General features: G+C 43.6%; 1 protein-coding gene across 1 annotated transcript; it reads right to left on the bottom strand.

Moving 5' to 3' along the window:
• Positions 1–270: 270 nt before the first annotated feature.
• LOC124004678 (D(2) dopamine receptor A-like) lies at positions 271–13,957 on the bottom strand. Its single transcript, XM_046313368.1, has 9 exons — positions 13,490–13,957; positions 13,273–13,321; positions 7,000–7,382; positions 6,551–6,660; positions 5,634–5,770; positions 2,336–2,550; positions 2,092–2,175; positions 1,438–1,804; positions 271–1,261 (listed from the first exon to the last, which is right to left on the bottom strand). The coding sequence occupies exons 3-9, from the start codon at positions 7,351–7,353 to the stop codon at positions 1,065–1,067; spliced, it is 1,464 nt and encodes a 487-aa protein (XP_046169324.1). The 5' UTR covers positions 7,354–7,382; positions 13,273–13,321; positions 13,490–13,957; the 3' UTR covers positions 271–1,064.
• Positions 13,958–14,467: the final 510 nt, after the last annotated feature.

A 14,467-nucleotide genomic window follows, 5' to 3' on the forward strand; every position in this document is an offset into this window, starting at 1 on the left:
TACTTACTGTTGGCAGCAGACGGGGAGCATCCACACTGGTGTTTGGAACCAGAGATCAACGTAGAGAGCAAATGTATTTAAACAGTTTTGAAACCAAGTTAGTCAATTAATCCAAACACTGATTAAGTTGTCAATGAAGTTGTCAATGAAAACAACTTTTTTCTCCATTATTAATCAATTGAAAAATATCTTTACTTCCAGAATTGACTGACTTCAATTCAAATTGACCCCAACCCTGCAGTACAGAAAACTTGAAATAGACTAGCAATATGAGTAGAACATCATTTATTACATTTACCTGTACAATAACAGTAATAGATATTTAGAGCTCACACTCTAAACAACAATATATACATGTACCTCATGAACAAACCTTGATTAGTCGCTCATCATATTGCATCATATCACCATGTTAATATGGCATCATATCTTCACCAACATATTCTTAATATAATACATCTCTTACAGGCATGTTTACACTGGGACGACGCAACAAGACTGCTATTGGAGAACAATTGTGCAGATTTCTTGTGTATCTCCTTAAAATATTACCTCTGTCCTGTTTTAACTCTGTTAATTAAATTACAATGTCTGCAGTCGCTACGACAGTATACTTCAGAGGGGTATCAGAGAGTAATACACTTACTTAGTCATCCCCATAAGGAGTGGGACAGTCTTCTGCCACTGTTTTGTCCCCTGCCCCATCTCTTCCAATAGAACCTTCAGAATATTACTCTCTCCCTGCTATGTTTTAGATTTACAGAAGTGTACATAACCTCTTTATCATTCCCAAGTCTGTTTTGATTTGGTATATCGGTCTTGCTTCACTTACTCTTCTGTTTGACCTGTTCAATTTTTTTTGTTTAAAAAAAAATATTCTGTCGACTCTCTCTCTCTCTGTCCCCCTCTTCCCCTCCATCTCTCCTTCCACTCCCTTCTGGTCTTTGTTTTCACCCCTCTCTTTCCCTTCTTTAGTTTTATTTCAAGTCTCTGACTTTTTTTTTTGCCCCTGTACACTTTTCACACATTCTCCCACTCTCCCCCCATCCCTTTCCTCCCTGTACTCAGCAGTTTAGGATCTTGATGAAGGCCTTGCGGAACTCGATGTTGAAGGTGGTGTAGATGACGGGGTTGACGGCACTGTTGAGGTAGCCCAGCCAGGTGACAGCACTGTACAGAGAGGGGGAGATACAGCAGCTGCCACAGTGGGCCTTCAGCACGTGGGTCAGGAAGAAGGGCAGCCAGCAGATGATGAACACACCTTATGGGAGAGGCAGGAGAATGAAAAGGTGTGAGCAGGCCTCAATTCACTCTCGGTCACTTCCCTTCAGATCATCAAACATTGAAAGGCCAATGGGAAGGGGTAAGGAGTGAATTGGGACTGGCTGAAACATTCTCCATTCAGCCACCCTCATCGTCTCCTTCTGATTCTCTCACCTAGCACGATAGCCAGCATCTGGGTCGCCTTCCTCTCCTTCTGCTGCGACAGAGTCCCTTTCACCCTCTCCTTCTCCATCGCTCCCTTCTCCCTGTCTGCATTGCGCTCCCTCCATCGCTCGCGGCCACTCATGCCATCCTCGAAGGTGGCACGGCGGGGTACGAGGGCAGAGCGTGGTGCCACCGACGGTGACGGGAAGGGCACGGGTACCACAGAGATAGAAAGGGAGATCTTGGTGGCTCGTCCGGAGGGGGGAGGGCGGTGAGAAGGGTGAGGCGGGGGGAGGCTCTGGTCTAACTGGGACAGGAAACCACACTCCACCGGCTCCTCCTCCAGGGGGTGCACCACCGCCTCCTTCACTAACGTCTAATAGGGCAGGGGGAGAGAGGCAGGGAGAGGAGGGTGGTGAGAGAGAGAGAGAAAAGAGAAAGAGAGCTCGATAGAGAAAAACGAAGTGAGAGCGAGAGATACAGACAGAGAGAGAGAGAGAGAGAGAGAGACAAGAGGCAGGAAGAAAGGATGGGAAGGGAGGGAAAGACAAATAAGAGACAGAGAAACAGCAAGCGATGTAGAGATATGTACTGTAGTTCTAAGGCTCATATTGTAGGAGATTTCGTAATCCAATTTCTGGTCACAGTGTTCCAGCGACTTACCACTTTCTTGCGTCGGGGGGCGGTGGTGGGGGGCCTCGTGATCAGAGTGCACAGCTTCACATCCTCAGGGAGGGTACACTTATTCTGAGAGGATGAAGGGAGAGATAAGAAAGTTTTTCTTTTAAATCAAGCTTTTTTCACTTCCTCATCCTGCCTCTGATTTATTAGCTGGCTGTTGTATGGGGTTAATTGATTCATGACTGGCTGATTAGTTAACTGATAGATTGGTTGACTAATCATGAACCTTCCTGTGCCTGTGGCCCTCCCCCGTCTTGCCTCCTCCCTGTGGGTGCAGGCCGTGTCTGCGGGGCACGGTGCGTCGGCCCCGCCTCCGCAGCACGACACAGATCTGGGCGTACACCAGCAGGGTCACGATGAACGGAACATAGAAGGAGGCCACGGATGAGTAGACCACGAAGGATGGGTCAGCGAAGGCACACTTGGTCTCCTCCCGACTGGCTGATGGAGTGAAGGGGATGAGAAGAGGTGGATAGAAACAGAGATGTTGTTTGGGAGTGGGGACAGGTGGGAGGAGGAAGCAAGAGAGAGGTTTTCCTCTTGAGTTCTGGTCAGATAGCCAAAGATGTCAACCCTCGCTGTTAAATTTGTCTAAGTCCACTCTGTAATGGTGTGGCAACCAAGTAAATGCCTGGTTTAGCTCCAGAGAAGACTGGTACATAAGCATCCGGCATTGGCCGTTTCTCTCCATATTCAGGCTGGATGCAACGTCTGAAAGGCATATCAAATCTGCTTCTTATAAGGCCAGGCCACGGCCTATCACACAACACACTACAGTCGAGTTGAACCCTTTCAACGGTATCCAGCTGCTAGCAAATTACAATATGCTGTACACTGTAAGTAGGTGCCTTTCTATTGAATTGGATGTTTAGATGGTAGGTCCAATCCAATAAACGCAAGCTTCCCCATATACAGTATAACCATAGCCGTTCTATAGGACACATGGTGACCCTGAACGCCAATCATCTCGTTTTCCCAGCGGTGTGTTGACGGGTCTCTCGAAGGTTACTGAATGTTAACAGGCAGATTAAAGGCGCTGCATGGTCAATCTGATATCTGCAGTGGCCGTAGTGCATTTACTGTAAAACAAACCTCTATTATATATATATATATATATATATATATATATATATATATATATATATATATATATATATATATATATATATATATATATTTCACCAGGTAGGCCAGTTGAGAGCAAGTTCTCATTTACAGCTGCGACCTGGCCAAGATAAAGCAAAGCAGTGCGACAAAAACAGAGTTACACACAAACGTACAGTCAATAACACAGTGGAAACATCTATGTACAGTGTGCGCAAATGTAGAAGAGTAGGGAGGTAAGGCAATAAATAGGCCATAGAGGCAAAATAATTACAAATTAGCATTAACACTGGAGTGATAGATGTGCAGATGAAGATGTGCAAGTAGAGAAACTGAGGTGCAAAAGAGGAAGAGGATAAGTAACAATATGGGGATGAGGTAGTGTGATGTGTGATATGGTGTCTGCAGAGGTCAGGGTATTTATACTTCTTGTGCCTTGCCCGAGCAGCACAGAGCTGTTGTCAAGGAAGTGAGTTTGTGTTTATACAGGACCTCCCGCCCTCACCTACCGTCAACCAATCATGTCAACGCGGAGCGATACGGAGCCCTCTGCATTGTTACAATATTTGAGCGGCACACAGCCATGGGCATTTGGCCTCTGCATGCCTCCATACGAAGCCTCCGACCACATTTTCTGATCAGGCATAAATTGTCTTTTAGTGTTGGCCACTCCAGCTCGAGCGAGTGGTTGTTGCACCACGCTGTGCAGTATTTGCATACGATAAGCAGTACTCTCTTCAGCCCCGTCCTCAAGGTAGGAGCTTATATTCCAAACCTTAGTTCGCTCCGTTTTGCACGAGCTACAGCTCCGGCGAGACAGTGCAATAATAGTAAAAAAATAAAAAAATAAAATACCATCTTGAGCAAAACGTGATGTGCACGTTATCCGACTTAAAGCGTCAGCCCGCATCACTGATAAACCTTCTGTATTGTGGATGTGGACTGACAGGCCAATCAATGAGCCCTTCTTCCATTGAAACTTGTTGACTGATTAAAAGCACACAGAGCTGAAAGCTGTTAGCGAGCAGTAGTGTGTCTGTGTGTGCATGTGCGTGTGGTGTTAGTGATGGCAGTGACTGCATAGCTGTTCGTCGTGAATAAACAGGATGTAGGCCTCTCTGACTGATTGTTCATTCGGTCTCTGATACCCAGATATCCAGTAGGGCTGCAATCTTCTTCCAGGCTGACTACAGATGGACTGGAAGATCGCAATGGTTATTTTACATGGCTAATAACATAAAGGAGTGTGGGGTTTCTGCACACGTGGGGGTTTCCCGGGCCATGTCTATGTCTCTCCTAGACTTAAATGAGTGAATGAGACTAGAGCACGGTGTGATTGAATAGATTCATCGGAGTGGAGTGACTGCGGTTCCGGTTTCTCTGGAACCCGACTTGCTGTTGCTAAAAATACATAGATTTCTGTGCATGAGGGATCCACTAGCCTCCTTTCAGCTGATGCTCAGTCAATCCGTGACTCCGCAGCCACATGTACACAGAAAAACCCAGTTCAAACAAAGGTAGTTCTTTGTCTGTTGTAACCGTGGGCTATGGGCAAACATGAGCACGACACGAGGCGGTTGTCTAGCGATTTAATTTCCTTTTTTCGACATGATTGGAAACGTTGGCTAAACAGAAGGCAGATTGTTGGCTATATGGCAGCATAACTATAAAGATTACACCATCACACAAAACGTTAATTGTTTTGCCCCAATGCAATGTGTAAGACTGCGTCTTGCTTCTACGGAAATATCCAGTACAACAAATCAAATGTATTTATTTGACAGACAGAGAAGGTTCCTGCCGCCATATATATATACTTTTGGAACATTCGTTCAAATTGCAGCTATTCAGGACGGGGGGGGGGGGGATGCTTTCTTTGTAGCCTCGGCCTAGTAATTGACATGCACACAGAATAACAGATAGTAGCTCATATCTCGCTTCAGGTCTTATCCGGGATAAGCTGTTGACATGCACCTTTGATATCCCGCTCATGGGGAACCATGAATAATCAGAATTTACCTCATTTAAATATATGGGTTAAATGGAATTGTAACTGAAATATAAACTGACTGTAGGCCTATAACCGCTCATCTGTAGCGTAATACAATTAACTCCTGCAGAAATCTACATTTCAAGCAGTGAAATGAAACAACAAATGAAACATTTTGTCTCGGGAACAGTGGAGAGTGGAGAAATATTCCTTTCTTTCAGCATCTCTTGAGGAAAATGTGAAAGCCTGTGTAATGTGTTATCTTAAGACAATTATGCAAGCATACAGTATGCACCCAAGAAAAACTGAAGTCTTATTCAGAATCGTGTTTCGTTTTTCACTTCCTCTTAAAATGATTAATTTAAAGGACCAATCTTTTTTTGGGGGGTGGGGGACTGAGAGACATATACATACACAGAGATAGACAGACCTGTGTTGTTGAGTCCAAACAGCAGAGGGCTGGAGATGGCGAAGGAGAGGAACCACACGACAGCAATCATCAGAGCCACCCTCCTCCTGGAGCTGTATCTGGTGTTATACAGCATGGGCATCGCCACCGCCGTGTACCTGCACACACACACATGCAGTATTTCGAGCTGACGCCTACACACGCGCACGTGTGCACAAAGAATCCCGCACACAAACACCTTGGCCACCACCGCCCACACACAGTTCAGGTGCATTGTCTGTTAGTCTCATTCACTGGTCGAACACAAACAAAAGCTGTCCAAGTCAGTTTCACGGTGCAGCAGCGTGACAAACCACTAAGAGCCTTCCATAGAAAGCCCGGTGTGAGGAGAGGAGACTGTCATCCCTCCAAAGAGCTGGTGGTCAGGTACAGATACGAAAGAAGAACAGTACCCACACTAAGCCCTGAGACATGGCTTCACAGTCAGAGCGAATCAATCTACAATGGGACAAACTAGGTTACAACTATTGAGGCTGCTGAAATTGTCCGTTTCTTTCACTGGTTTTGAAAGGGGAAGGATTTGGTTGGACAAAATGAGCTCATGTTAAGAAGATGATACTTGCGAAATGAGGAGGGTACCCTAAAAGACAGGAAATGTTTTTCTGATGGGAAAACAACCATAACAAACCATTAAAAAACACATGTCCCATCAGGAGACATGACCATCACCTTAAAATACGTTTTCGCTGCAAGGGCACAATGAAATCAATCCAGATTTCGAAGACAGTGTGAGAAGAGAGTGATGGGAGGAGAGCGAGCGAGACAGACATTGTCGATAGAGCGATAGATACTGGGGAGAGAGAGCGAGAGATATACTGTAGATAGATACTGTAGTAAGATAGATACTGCGGATAGATATAGAGAAAGAGTGGGAGTACCTGTCGATGCTGATGGCACAGAGGTTGAGGATGCTGGCAGTACACATCATGACGTCCAGGGTCAGGAGGATGTCACAGTGGATGAGACTGAAGCGCCACTCCCCTACCACCTAGGAAAGGGACACATACAGTATGAACAATAACACACGTGAGGGATTATTACATGTGTCCCTGAACAGCAGGGGTTTGTAGCTCATGGCCCCAATCAAAATGAGTGCCCTACATAGGGAATAGGGTACCATTAGAGACACAGCCATGCTGATGCATTATTGACTGCTACCGTGACATTATCTGAGAGGGCTTTTGAAACACCTACGAATGAACGAGTGTAGAGAGCCTAGGAGGTAAAGACAGGGAACGAGACAGACAAATGAAGGAGAGACAGAAAAACACTGGATGCCAGATGGATAGAAACACGCACGCACGAACCCGCACACACACCCACCCACCTCCAGGTAGACGCCCCAGGGCATGACCAGGATGGCCAGCAGCAGGTCAGACACGGCCAGGGAGACAATGAGGTAGTTGGTGGTAGTCTGGAGGGCGCGCTCGCGCGACACCGCCACACAAACTAGCACGTTGCCAAACACCACACAAAAGATGAGCAGCACCAGCAGCACAGCGTAGAAGTTATAGGGAGGGGAGGAGAGCAACGGAGAGCTGGAGCAGTTGGACGGAGAGAAGGAGGTGGAGAGGGAGAAGGAAGAGAAAGAGTTGGAGGTGAGGGACGGTGTGGGAGAGGAGAGGGAGTATGATGGAGAGAGGGAGGAGAAGCCTGTCTCATTGGGGAAAGTAGTCATCATGCTCCTCTGGACAGAGAGTCTGGAACAGTCTGAAAAAGTAACAAGAGAGACTAATAACATCAAGAATTATAACTCATAATTAGACACCCAAAGCTCTTGAACTCTGTACCTTGTATATACAACACATACAGTAGATATATGTACAATTCCACAATCTCAGCTCAATGCAGATTGGAGTTGTACATCCGGTGGATGTGATACCGCACCGGTGCTGATGGCTTTATAGATTGGAGCATTGCGCTTTCAATATCAGTTGTGGTTTTGACTCCCATATGAGCCACACATATCAAATGTCTTTGTTGTTACTTCGCATCAGTCACTTTGGATAAAAGCATCTACTACATGCCCATATTCTTCTACTTTAAGTGAATTACAGTGGGTTTTTTTCATTCGATTGGCAGTTTCACTCCACCTTTAGCTTATTTCTCAAACACAGCACCTCTCGCCTCCAATGTTTCAGATTGGCTTTGAGATACATCATTAAAGGGAGAGATCTAAAGCTCCCTCCCTGTCCCTCTAAACTACCCTACATACCTACACCAGCCTACATACAGTGCATTCGGAGAGTATTCAGACCCCTTGACCTTTTCAACATTTTTACACATTTATAGCCTCTTTCTAAAAATGGATCCCACAGACTCGTTTTCTGTGGGAGACAGGATAATAACATATTATTATTACATGAGAAGAACATAACCTACATCAGAAGCATACAATCTTACTAACCTACATCAGGTGATAACTTAGCCTATACCACGCTGTATGTACAGTGCATTCGGGAATGTAAAGACCTCTTGACCTCTTATTTTAGGACTTGGATAAACCTACTCATTCCAGGGTTTTTCTTTATTTTTACTATTTTCTACATTGTAGAATAATAGTGAAGACATCAAAATGGAATAACACATATGGAATCATGTAGTAACCAAACAAAGTGTTAAATCAAAATATATTTTATATTTGAGATTCTTCAAAGTAGCCACCCTTTGCTTTGATGACAGCTTTGCACACTCAACCAGCTTCATGAGGAATGCTTTTCCAACAGCCTTGAAGGAGTTTCCACATATGCTGAGGACTTGTTGGCTGCTTTTCCTTCACTTTAAGGTCCAACTCATCTCAAATGGGTTGAGGTCAGGTGATTGTGGAGGCCAGGTCATCTGATGCATTCTTAAGTTAACATACACTTAGGTTGGAGTCATTAAAACTTGTTTTTCAACCACTCCACAAATTTTGGGTTAACAAACTAGTTTTGGCAAGTCGGTTAGGACATTACTTTGTGCATGACACAAGTAATTTTTCCAACAACTGCTTAAAGACTATAAAGATTATTTCACTTATAATTCACTCTATCACAACTCAGTGCCTCTTTGCTTGACATCATGAGAAAATCAAAAGAAATCAGCCGAGACCTCAGAAAAAAATGGTAGACCTCCACAAGTTTGGCTCATCACTGTGAGCAATTTCCAAACGCCTGAAGGTACCACGTTCATCTGTTCAAATGATAGTACGCAAGTATAAACACCATGGGACCACACAGCCGCCATACCGCTCAGGAAGGAGACGCGTTCTTTCTCCTAGAGATGAACGTACTTTGGTGTGAAAAGTGCAAATCAATCCAGAACAACAGCAAAGGACCTTGTGAAGATGCTGGAGGAAAAGGGTACAAAAGTATCTATATCCACAGTAAAACGAGTCCTATATCGACATAACCTGAAAGGCCGCTCAGCAAGGAAGAAGCCACTGCTCCAAAACCGCCTTAAAAAAAGCCAGACGACGGTTTGCAACTGCACATGAGGACAAAGATCGTACTTTTTGGAGAAATGTCCTCTGGTCTGATGAAACAAAAATATAACTGTTTGGCCATAATGATCATCGTTATGTTTGGTGGAAAAAGGGGGAGGCTTGCAAGCTGAAGAACACCATCCCAACCGTGAAGCACGGGGGTGGCAGCATCATGTTGTGGGCGTGCTTTGCTGCAGGAGGGACTGGTGCACTTCACAAAATAGATGTCATCATGAGGAAAGAAAAATTTTGTGGATGTATTGGAGCAACATCTCCAGACATCAGTCAGGAAGTAAAAGCTTGGTCGTAAATGGGTCTTCCAAATGGACAATGACCCCAAGCATACTTCCAAAGTCGTGGAAAAACAGCTTAAACAACAAAGTCAAGGTATTGGAATGGCCATCACAAAGACCTGACCTCAAACCTATAGAAAATTTGTTGGCAGAACTGAAAAAGCGTGTGTGAGCAAGGAGGCCTACAAACCCGACTCAGTTACACCAGCTCTGTCAGGAGGAATGGGCCAAAATTCACCCAACTTATTGTGGGAAGCTTGTGGAAGGCTCCCCGAACCGTTTGACCCAAGTTAAACAATTTAAAGACAATGCTACCAAATACTAATTGAGTGCATGTAAACTTCTGACCCACTGGGAATGTGATGAAAGAAATAAAAGCTGAAATAAAATCGTCCTCTATTATTATTCTGACATTTCACATTCTTAAAATAAAGTGATGATCCTAACTGATCTAAGACAGGGAATTTTTACTAGGATTAAATGCCAAGAATTGTGAAAAACTGAGTTGAAATGTATTTGGCTATGATGTATGTAACCGGGCCTGCCCACCTTGGTTGGAGGGCCAGCAGTTGCCCACCTATCGGCCGAAGGCTGATTATATATTAGTATAACAATTTTTCTTTTAGCAAAAATCATTAAATAAATGCCAATGGGCCACTGTTCATGCCACATTTCTTATTGTTTTATTTGTATATTAAAACAATATTTCTACCAGCCCACCCAAACAAAACAAATGGTCCAGCCCATCTGACATTTGCCAGATGGCCAATTTGCCCCTGGTATAATAGACTTATTTTACAAAAACAATATGAATGAATTTAAGCCTTAAAGTGGTCAGCAACTTTTTTTCATGTGGAGTGATAATTTACATGACCATTTCTACCAATCTGCATGCCAGTTTGGACCTATGATTTTCATATGGGCATTTTCGTCAAACAGAAAATACGCTGATGGAAATACATATCCATTATAAATCACATTGGCTACACCACATGGCAGTTGGTTCAGGTTCTTTCAGTTGCATGAAATATGGCCTCTCTATGCCTGTCTGCCTTTATTCTAGCCTTCTCTGTCTTCAGCTCTTGCTAGCAAACATGAAAAATTGTACGAACTATTCTGGGCCCTCAGAGATTCCCGTGCCAGTGATCTCCAGACATACGGCTTTATTTGTCCAAGGGAGAAGAAGCGTTCGGGGATTGTATGATGTTTCCGCAGAATATATAGTTTCAGAGCATTACATTTTCCAGGCTACGTGGTTATCGAAGGGGAGAGTGCTGGAAATATTTCTCAAATACACAAACAGACTTTGTTACTTTTTGTTTGAGGTGAAGAAAAACATGGCTGAAAAGGCACAGCTTATTAGTTGTGGTTAAAAAGTTAAGACAATCAGAAATACTACAGGTACAGTAAGTGCCAATATAAAGGAAACCCCTGCATAAAGTGTCTTAATAGAGTGTTGGGCCACCACAAGCCAGAACAGCTTCAGTGAGCCTTGGAATAGATTCTGATGGGACGGTGATTGCTCAACTAATTCAAATCAAAATGTTATTTGTCAGATTTACAGAACACAACAGGTGTCGTAGAGCTTACCGTGAAATACTTACTTACAAGCCCTTAAACAACACAGTTTTAAGAAAATAGACTTAAGAAAAGATTTACTAAATAAACTAAAGTTTGAAAAAAGTTACAATAAAATAACAATAATGAGGCTACATACCGAGTCAATGTGTAGGGGTACAGGTTAGTCAAAGTCATTTGTACATGCAGGCGTATAGTGACTATGGATATTTAATAAACAGCGAGTAGCAGCAGTGTAAAACAAGGGGGGGGATCAATGCAAATAGTCTGGGTGGCCATTTGATTAATTGTTCGGGAGTCTTATGGTTTGGGGGTAGAAGCTGTTAAGGAGCTTTTGGGACCTAGACTTGGTGCTCCGGTACCGCTTGCCGTGCTGTAGCAGAGAGAACAGTCTATGATTATGGTGACTGGGGTCTGACAATTTTTGTGCTTTCCTCTGACACCGCCTGGTATAGACGTCCCGGATGGCAGGAAGCTTGGCCCCAGTGATGTACTGGGCCATATGCACTACCCTCTGTAGAGTATTACGGTTAGATGCCGAACAGTTGCCATACCAGGTGGTGATGCAACCAATCAGGATGCTCTCGATGGTGCAGCTGTAGAACTGAGGATCTGGGGACCCATGCCAAAGTTTCCTGGGTGTGGAAAAGGCATTGTCGTGCCCTCTTCACAAGTTTCTCTTCACAAGTTTCTTGGTGTGTTTAGACCATGACAGTTTGTTGGTGATGTGGGCACCAAGAAACTTTAAACTCACGACCCACTCCACTACAGCCCTGTTCATGTGAATGGGGGTGTGTTCGGCCCTCCTTTTCCTGTAGTCCACGATCGTCTCCAATTCAGAAACCACACCACTGTGGAAGCATCTGCTTTCAACCCTTACAAAATATTTCAGTCAGAGTGCAGTATAACTTCAGTACACTGCTGCATAACTGCAGTTAGAGTGCAGTATGCTGCAAATACGGCATCCAAAATAATTTTTTTTTACTGCAGTCATTTTGCAGATATTCTGCAATTATTGTGACCAAAATAGCACAATCAACTGCAGTTTCAAAACTGCAATCTTTTTTTGTAAGGGAGTATACTTTGTATCGCTTATTTACTATATATTTGTATCCTACTTCCTTTAGTCCTTTGACTGACAGGAAATCAATATGTTTAACAACAAAGGTAAACTGTCAGTACTGTTCGGCAAATGGGCTTGTTGTGAAAAAGCTCTACATGGCAGTGCTTATGGGAAATCATGGAAAGTGGGTACAAAGCGTGTTCTAAGACTTGTTTCATGGATAAATAAAAAAAGCCCTAATTTTAGATAGAGATGAGATATGTCAAAGAGCGGAATTGAGATAACATTGTTGCTCAATACTGTATGTGTCAGCACTTATTTAAGCCATACTTAAAGTAAATTATGCAGATGAAGACTCAAAAATTATCATGTGAAGTAGGTAGTCCAGACTTTTCATTAAATAAGAACCCCCCTCTCTTGCTCTTCTCAGGGAAAACACCCCATTCATCTCTCTTTCTCTGACAAGCCTTTAATCCCTAAAAATGGTTGTGTTGGAAAAATATATTTAACAGCCACCTCATTATTTTAAGTATATGTCCCTAACTTGTAACTGTTAAATATCGGGTCTCTAAATGACAACAACCCATGTACTGGATCATCACTCTGTCCTTCCATGCGCTCTTTCTCCCAGTCTTCTCTCCCTCCTTGTCTGTCACACGGACTCTAGACAGGTCTGGCCTGGTTAGTCGCAACAACAAAACATTTTTTTTTTGGATCAGCCACACTCAGGTGCGTGTGCATGTGTGTGGTAGTATGGTCACTTATAGCTAAATATCATTGGAGAGAGGGGACAGGAGATCAAGAGTTCTCATGGAAATGACATATTGAGATAAACGGTGGGAGAGAAGGATACTGAGAGAAAGAATAATTGTCAGTAAGCTCAAACGGCAAGGAAGAAGAGGGGAACGAGAAGTTGAGAACAAATGGAAAGTTGAAGACTTCCAGATATGTGAAGGGAAACGTCAATAAGACGTAACACCATGGACTGAAGTCACATTGAAGAGAGATCCCACTACCACTCGACATGTGGGAAGTACAACATCCTCAGCATGGTTTTATTCATAGAGTGGTTATTTTAGGACCAACTACTCATGTGGGCACAAGTACACACAGACACAGAGAGACATACACCAGATAACATACAAATACAGAGACAACCCAGATGGCAACAAAATGACGAGTAAAAAAGTAGGTTAAACTTACCCTCACTCGGCTGTAGTGGTAGTCAGTCACATACCCTCCGAACAGAGAACTGCAATAGACAGCAGACAGTATGACAATGTGTGCACTCACTACTGTCACTCTGAATAAGCAGAAAATGGAAAATGACAGCAGTGAATCAGTCAGTCACCACTCAGTCTGCTAACCCTTCTCCTGTCAGAGCTCACACCTCAACCTCTATAACATTCAACACACTCACTCCCTCTACTCCTCAATGAGTGCTCCAGCAGTAAATCCCTTCTCTCCACCTCGCTCTGGTTTTCACACTCTGTCCGTTCCTCCAAGTGATTTAGCGGTACTCTCCCTCTCCTCTCTCGTTAGTGGTTCCTAGGATCAGATCCAGTGAGCAGTGTGTGTGTGTGTGTGTGTGTGTGTGCGTGTGGCGTGCACACTCTCTTTAGGAGACGAGACGCTCACTTGTCTTGAAACCTATTCAGAAAAAAAACTGATGAAAACAAATGAACCGAGTGGGTAAAAAGCTCTCTAATTGTGCGACAAATGAAAATCATCCATATACGTTTGGCAGCGTTCGCAATGAGTAGAAGCAGCAGAGGAGATCAGAGAAATGAGACGGGGAAGACAATTCGAAGGGAAAATGTATATGCTTCATTAAAGCATACACGGGGATAGCAATGGGTGAGGGCAGGCAGTATGAGAAAGGTAGTGTCATCTAACTCACTTCAAAACACAGTGAGAGTAAGAATTATCTCATAATTATAACATAGTTCAGTGAAGTACTGAATGAAGCTGGCTATTCACTCAGTGTGTTTTTCATCGTACAAACAGACACCCCCTCGGACGATGAGTCATTTATTTTGGCCTCTCAGTTTTTTTGTAAAAAAGGGAGTATAATCTGCAGGAATTCGTCTAAAAATAATGGAAATTTGTTCCCATGTATTCACACAAATAAAAAGATAGACATACAGTATGTGATTGTGTCTTTATTTTAAAATATATATTTTGGGCTTACTTGGTCAATTTGCAGTGTATGAATGATTTTGCAGGCCCCAGTCCATCATCTCTGACAAAAATCGGTCTGCGGCTGAATCTAGTTGCCTACCCCTGCCTTAGAAGTTAAGAGAAGACAGCACATGATCAGGAAAGGTAAGTAAACCATCTCCAATGAAGCAGAACTTTAAGCCTCTGTGTCTATCATGTTTCTCTGCTACTTGAACTT

This window comes from Oncorhynchus gorbuscha, linkage group LG19, assembly GCF_021184085.1.
Source record: "Oncorhynchus gorbuscha isolate QuinsamMale2020 ecotype Even-year linkage group LG19, OgorEven_v1.0, whole genome shotgun sequence".
NCBI classification, from domain to species: domain Eukaryota; kingdom Metazoa; phylum Chordata; class Actinopteri; order Salmoniformes; family Salmonidae; genus Oncorhynchus; species Oncorhynchus gorbuscha.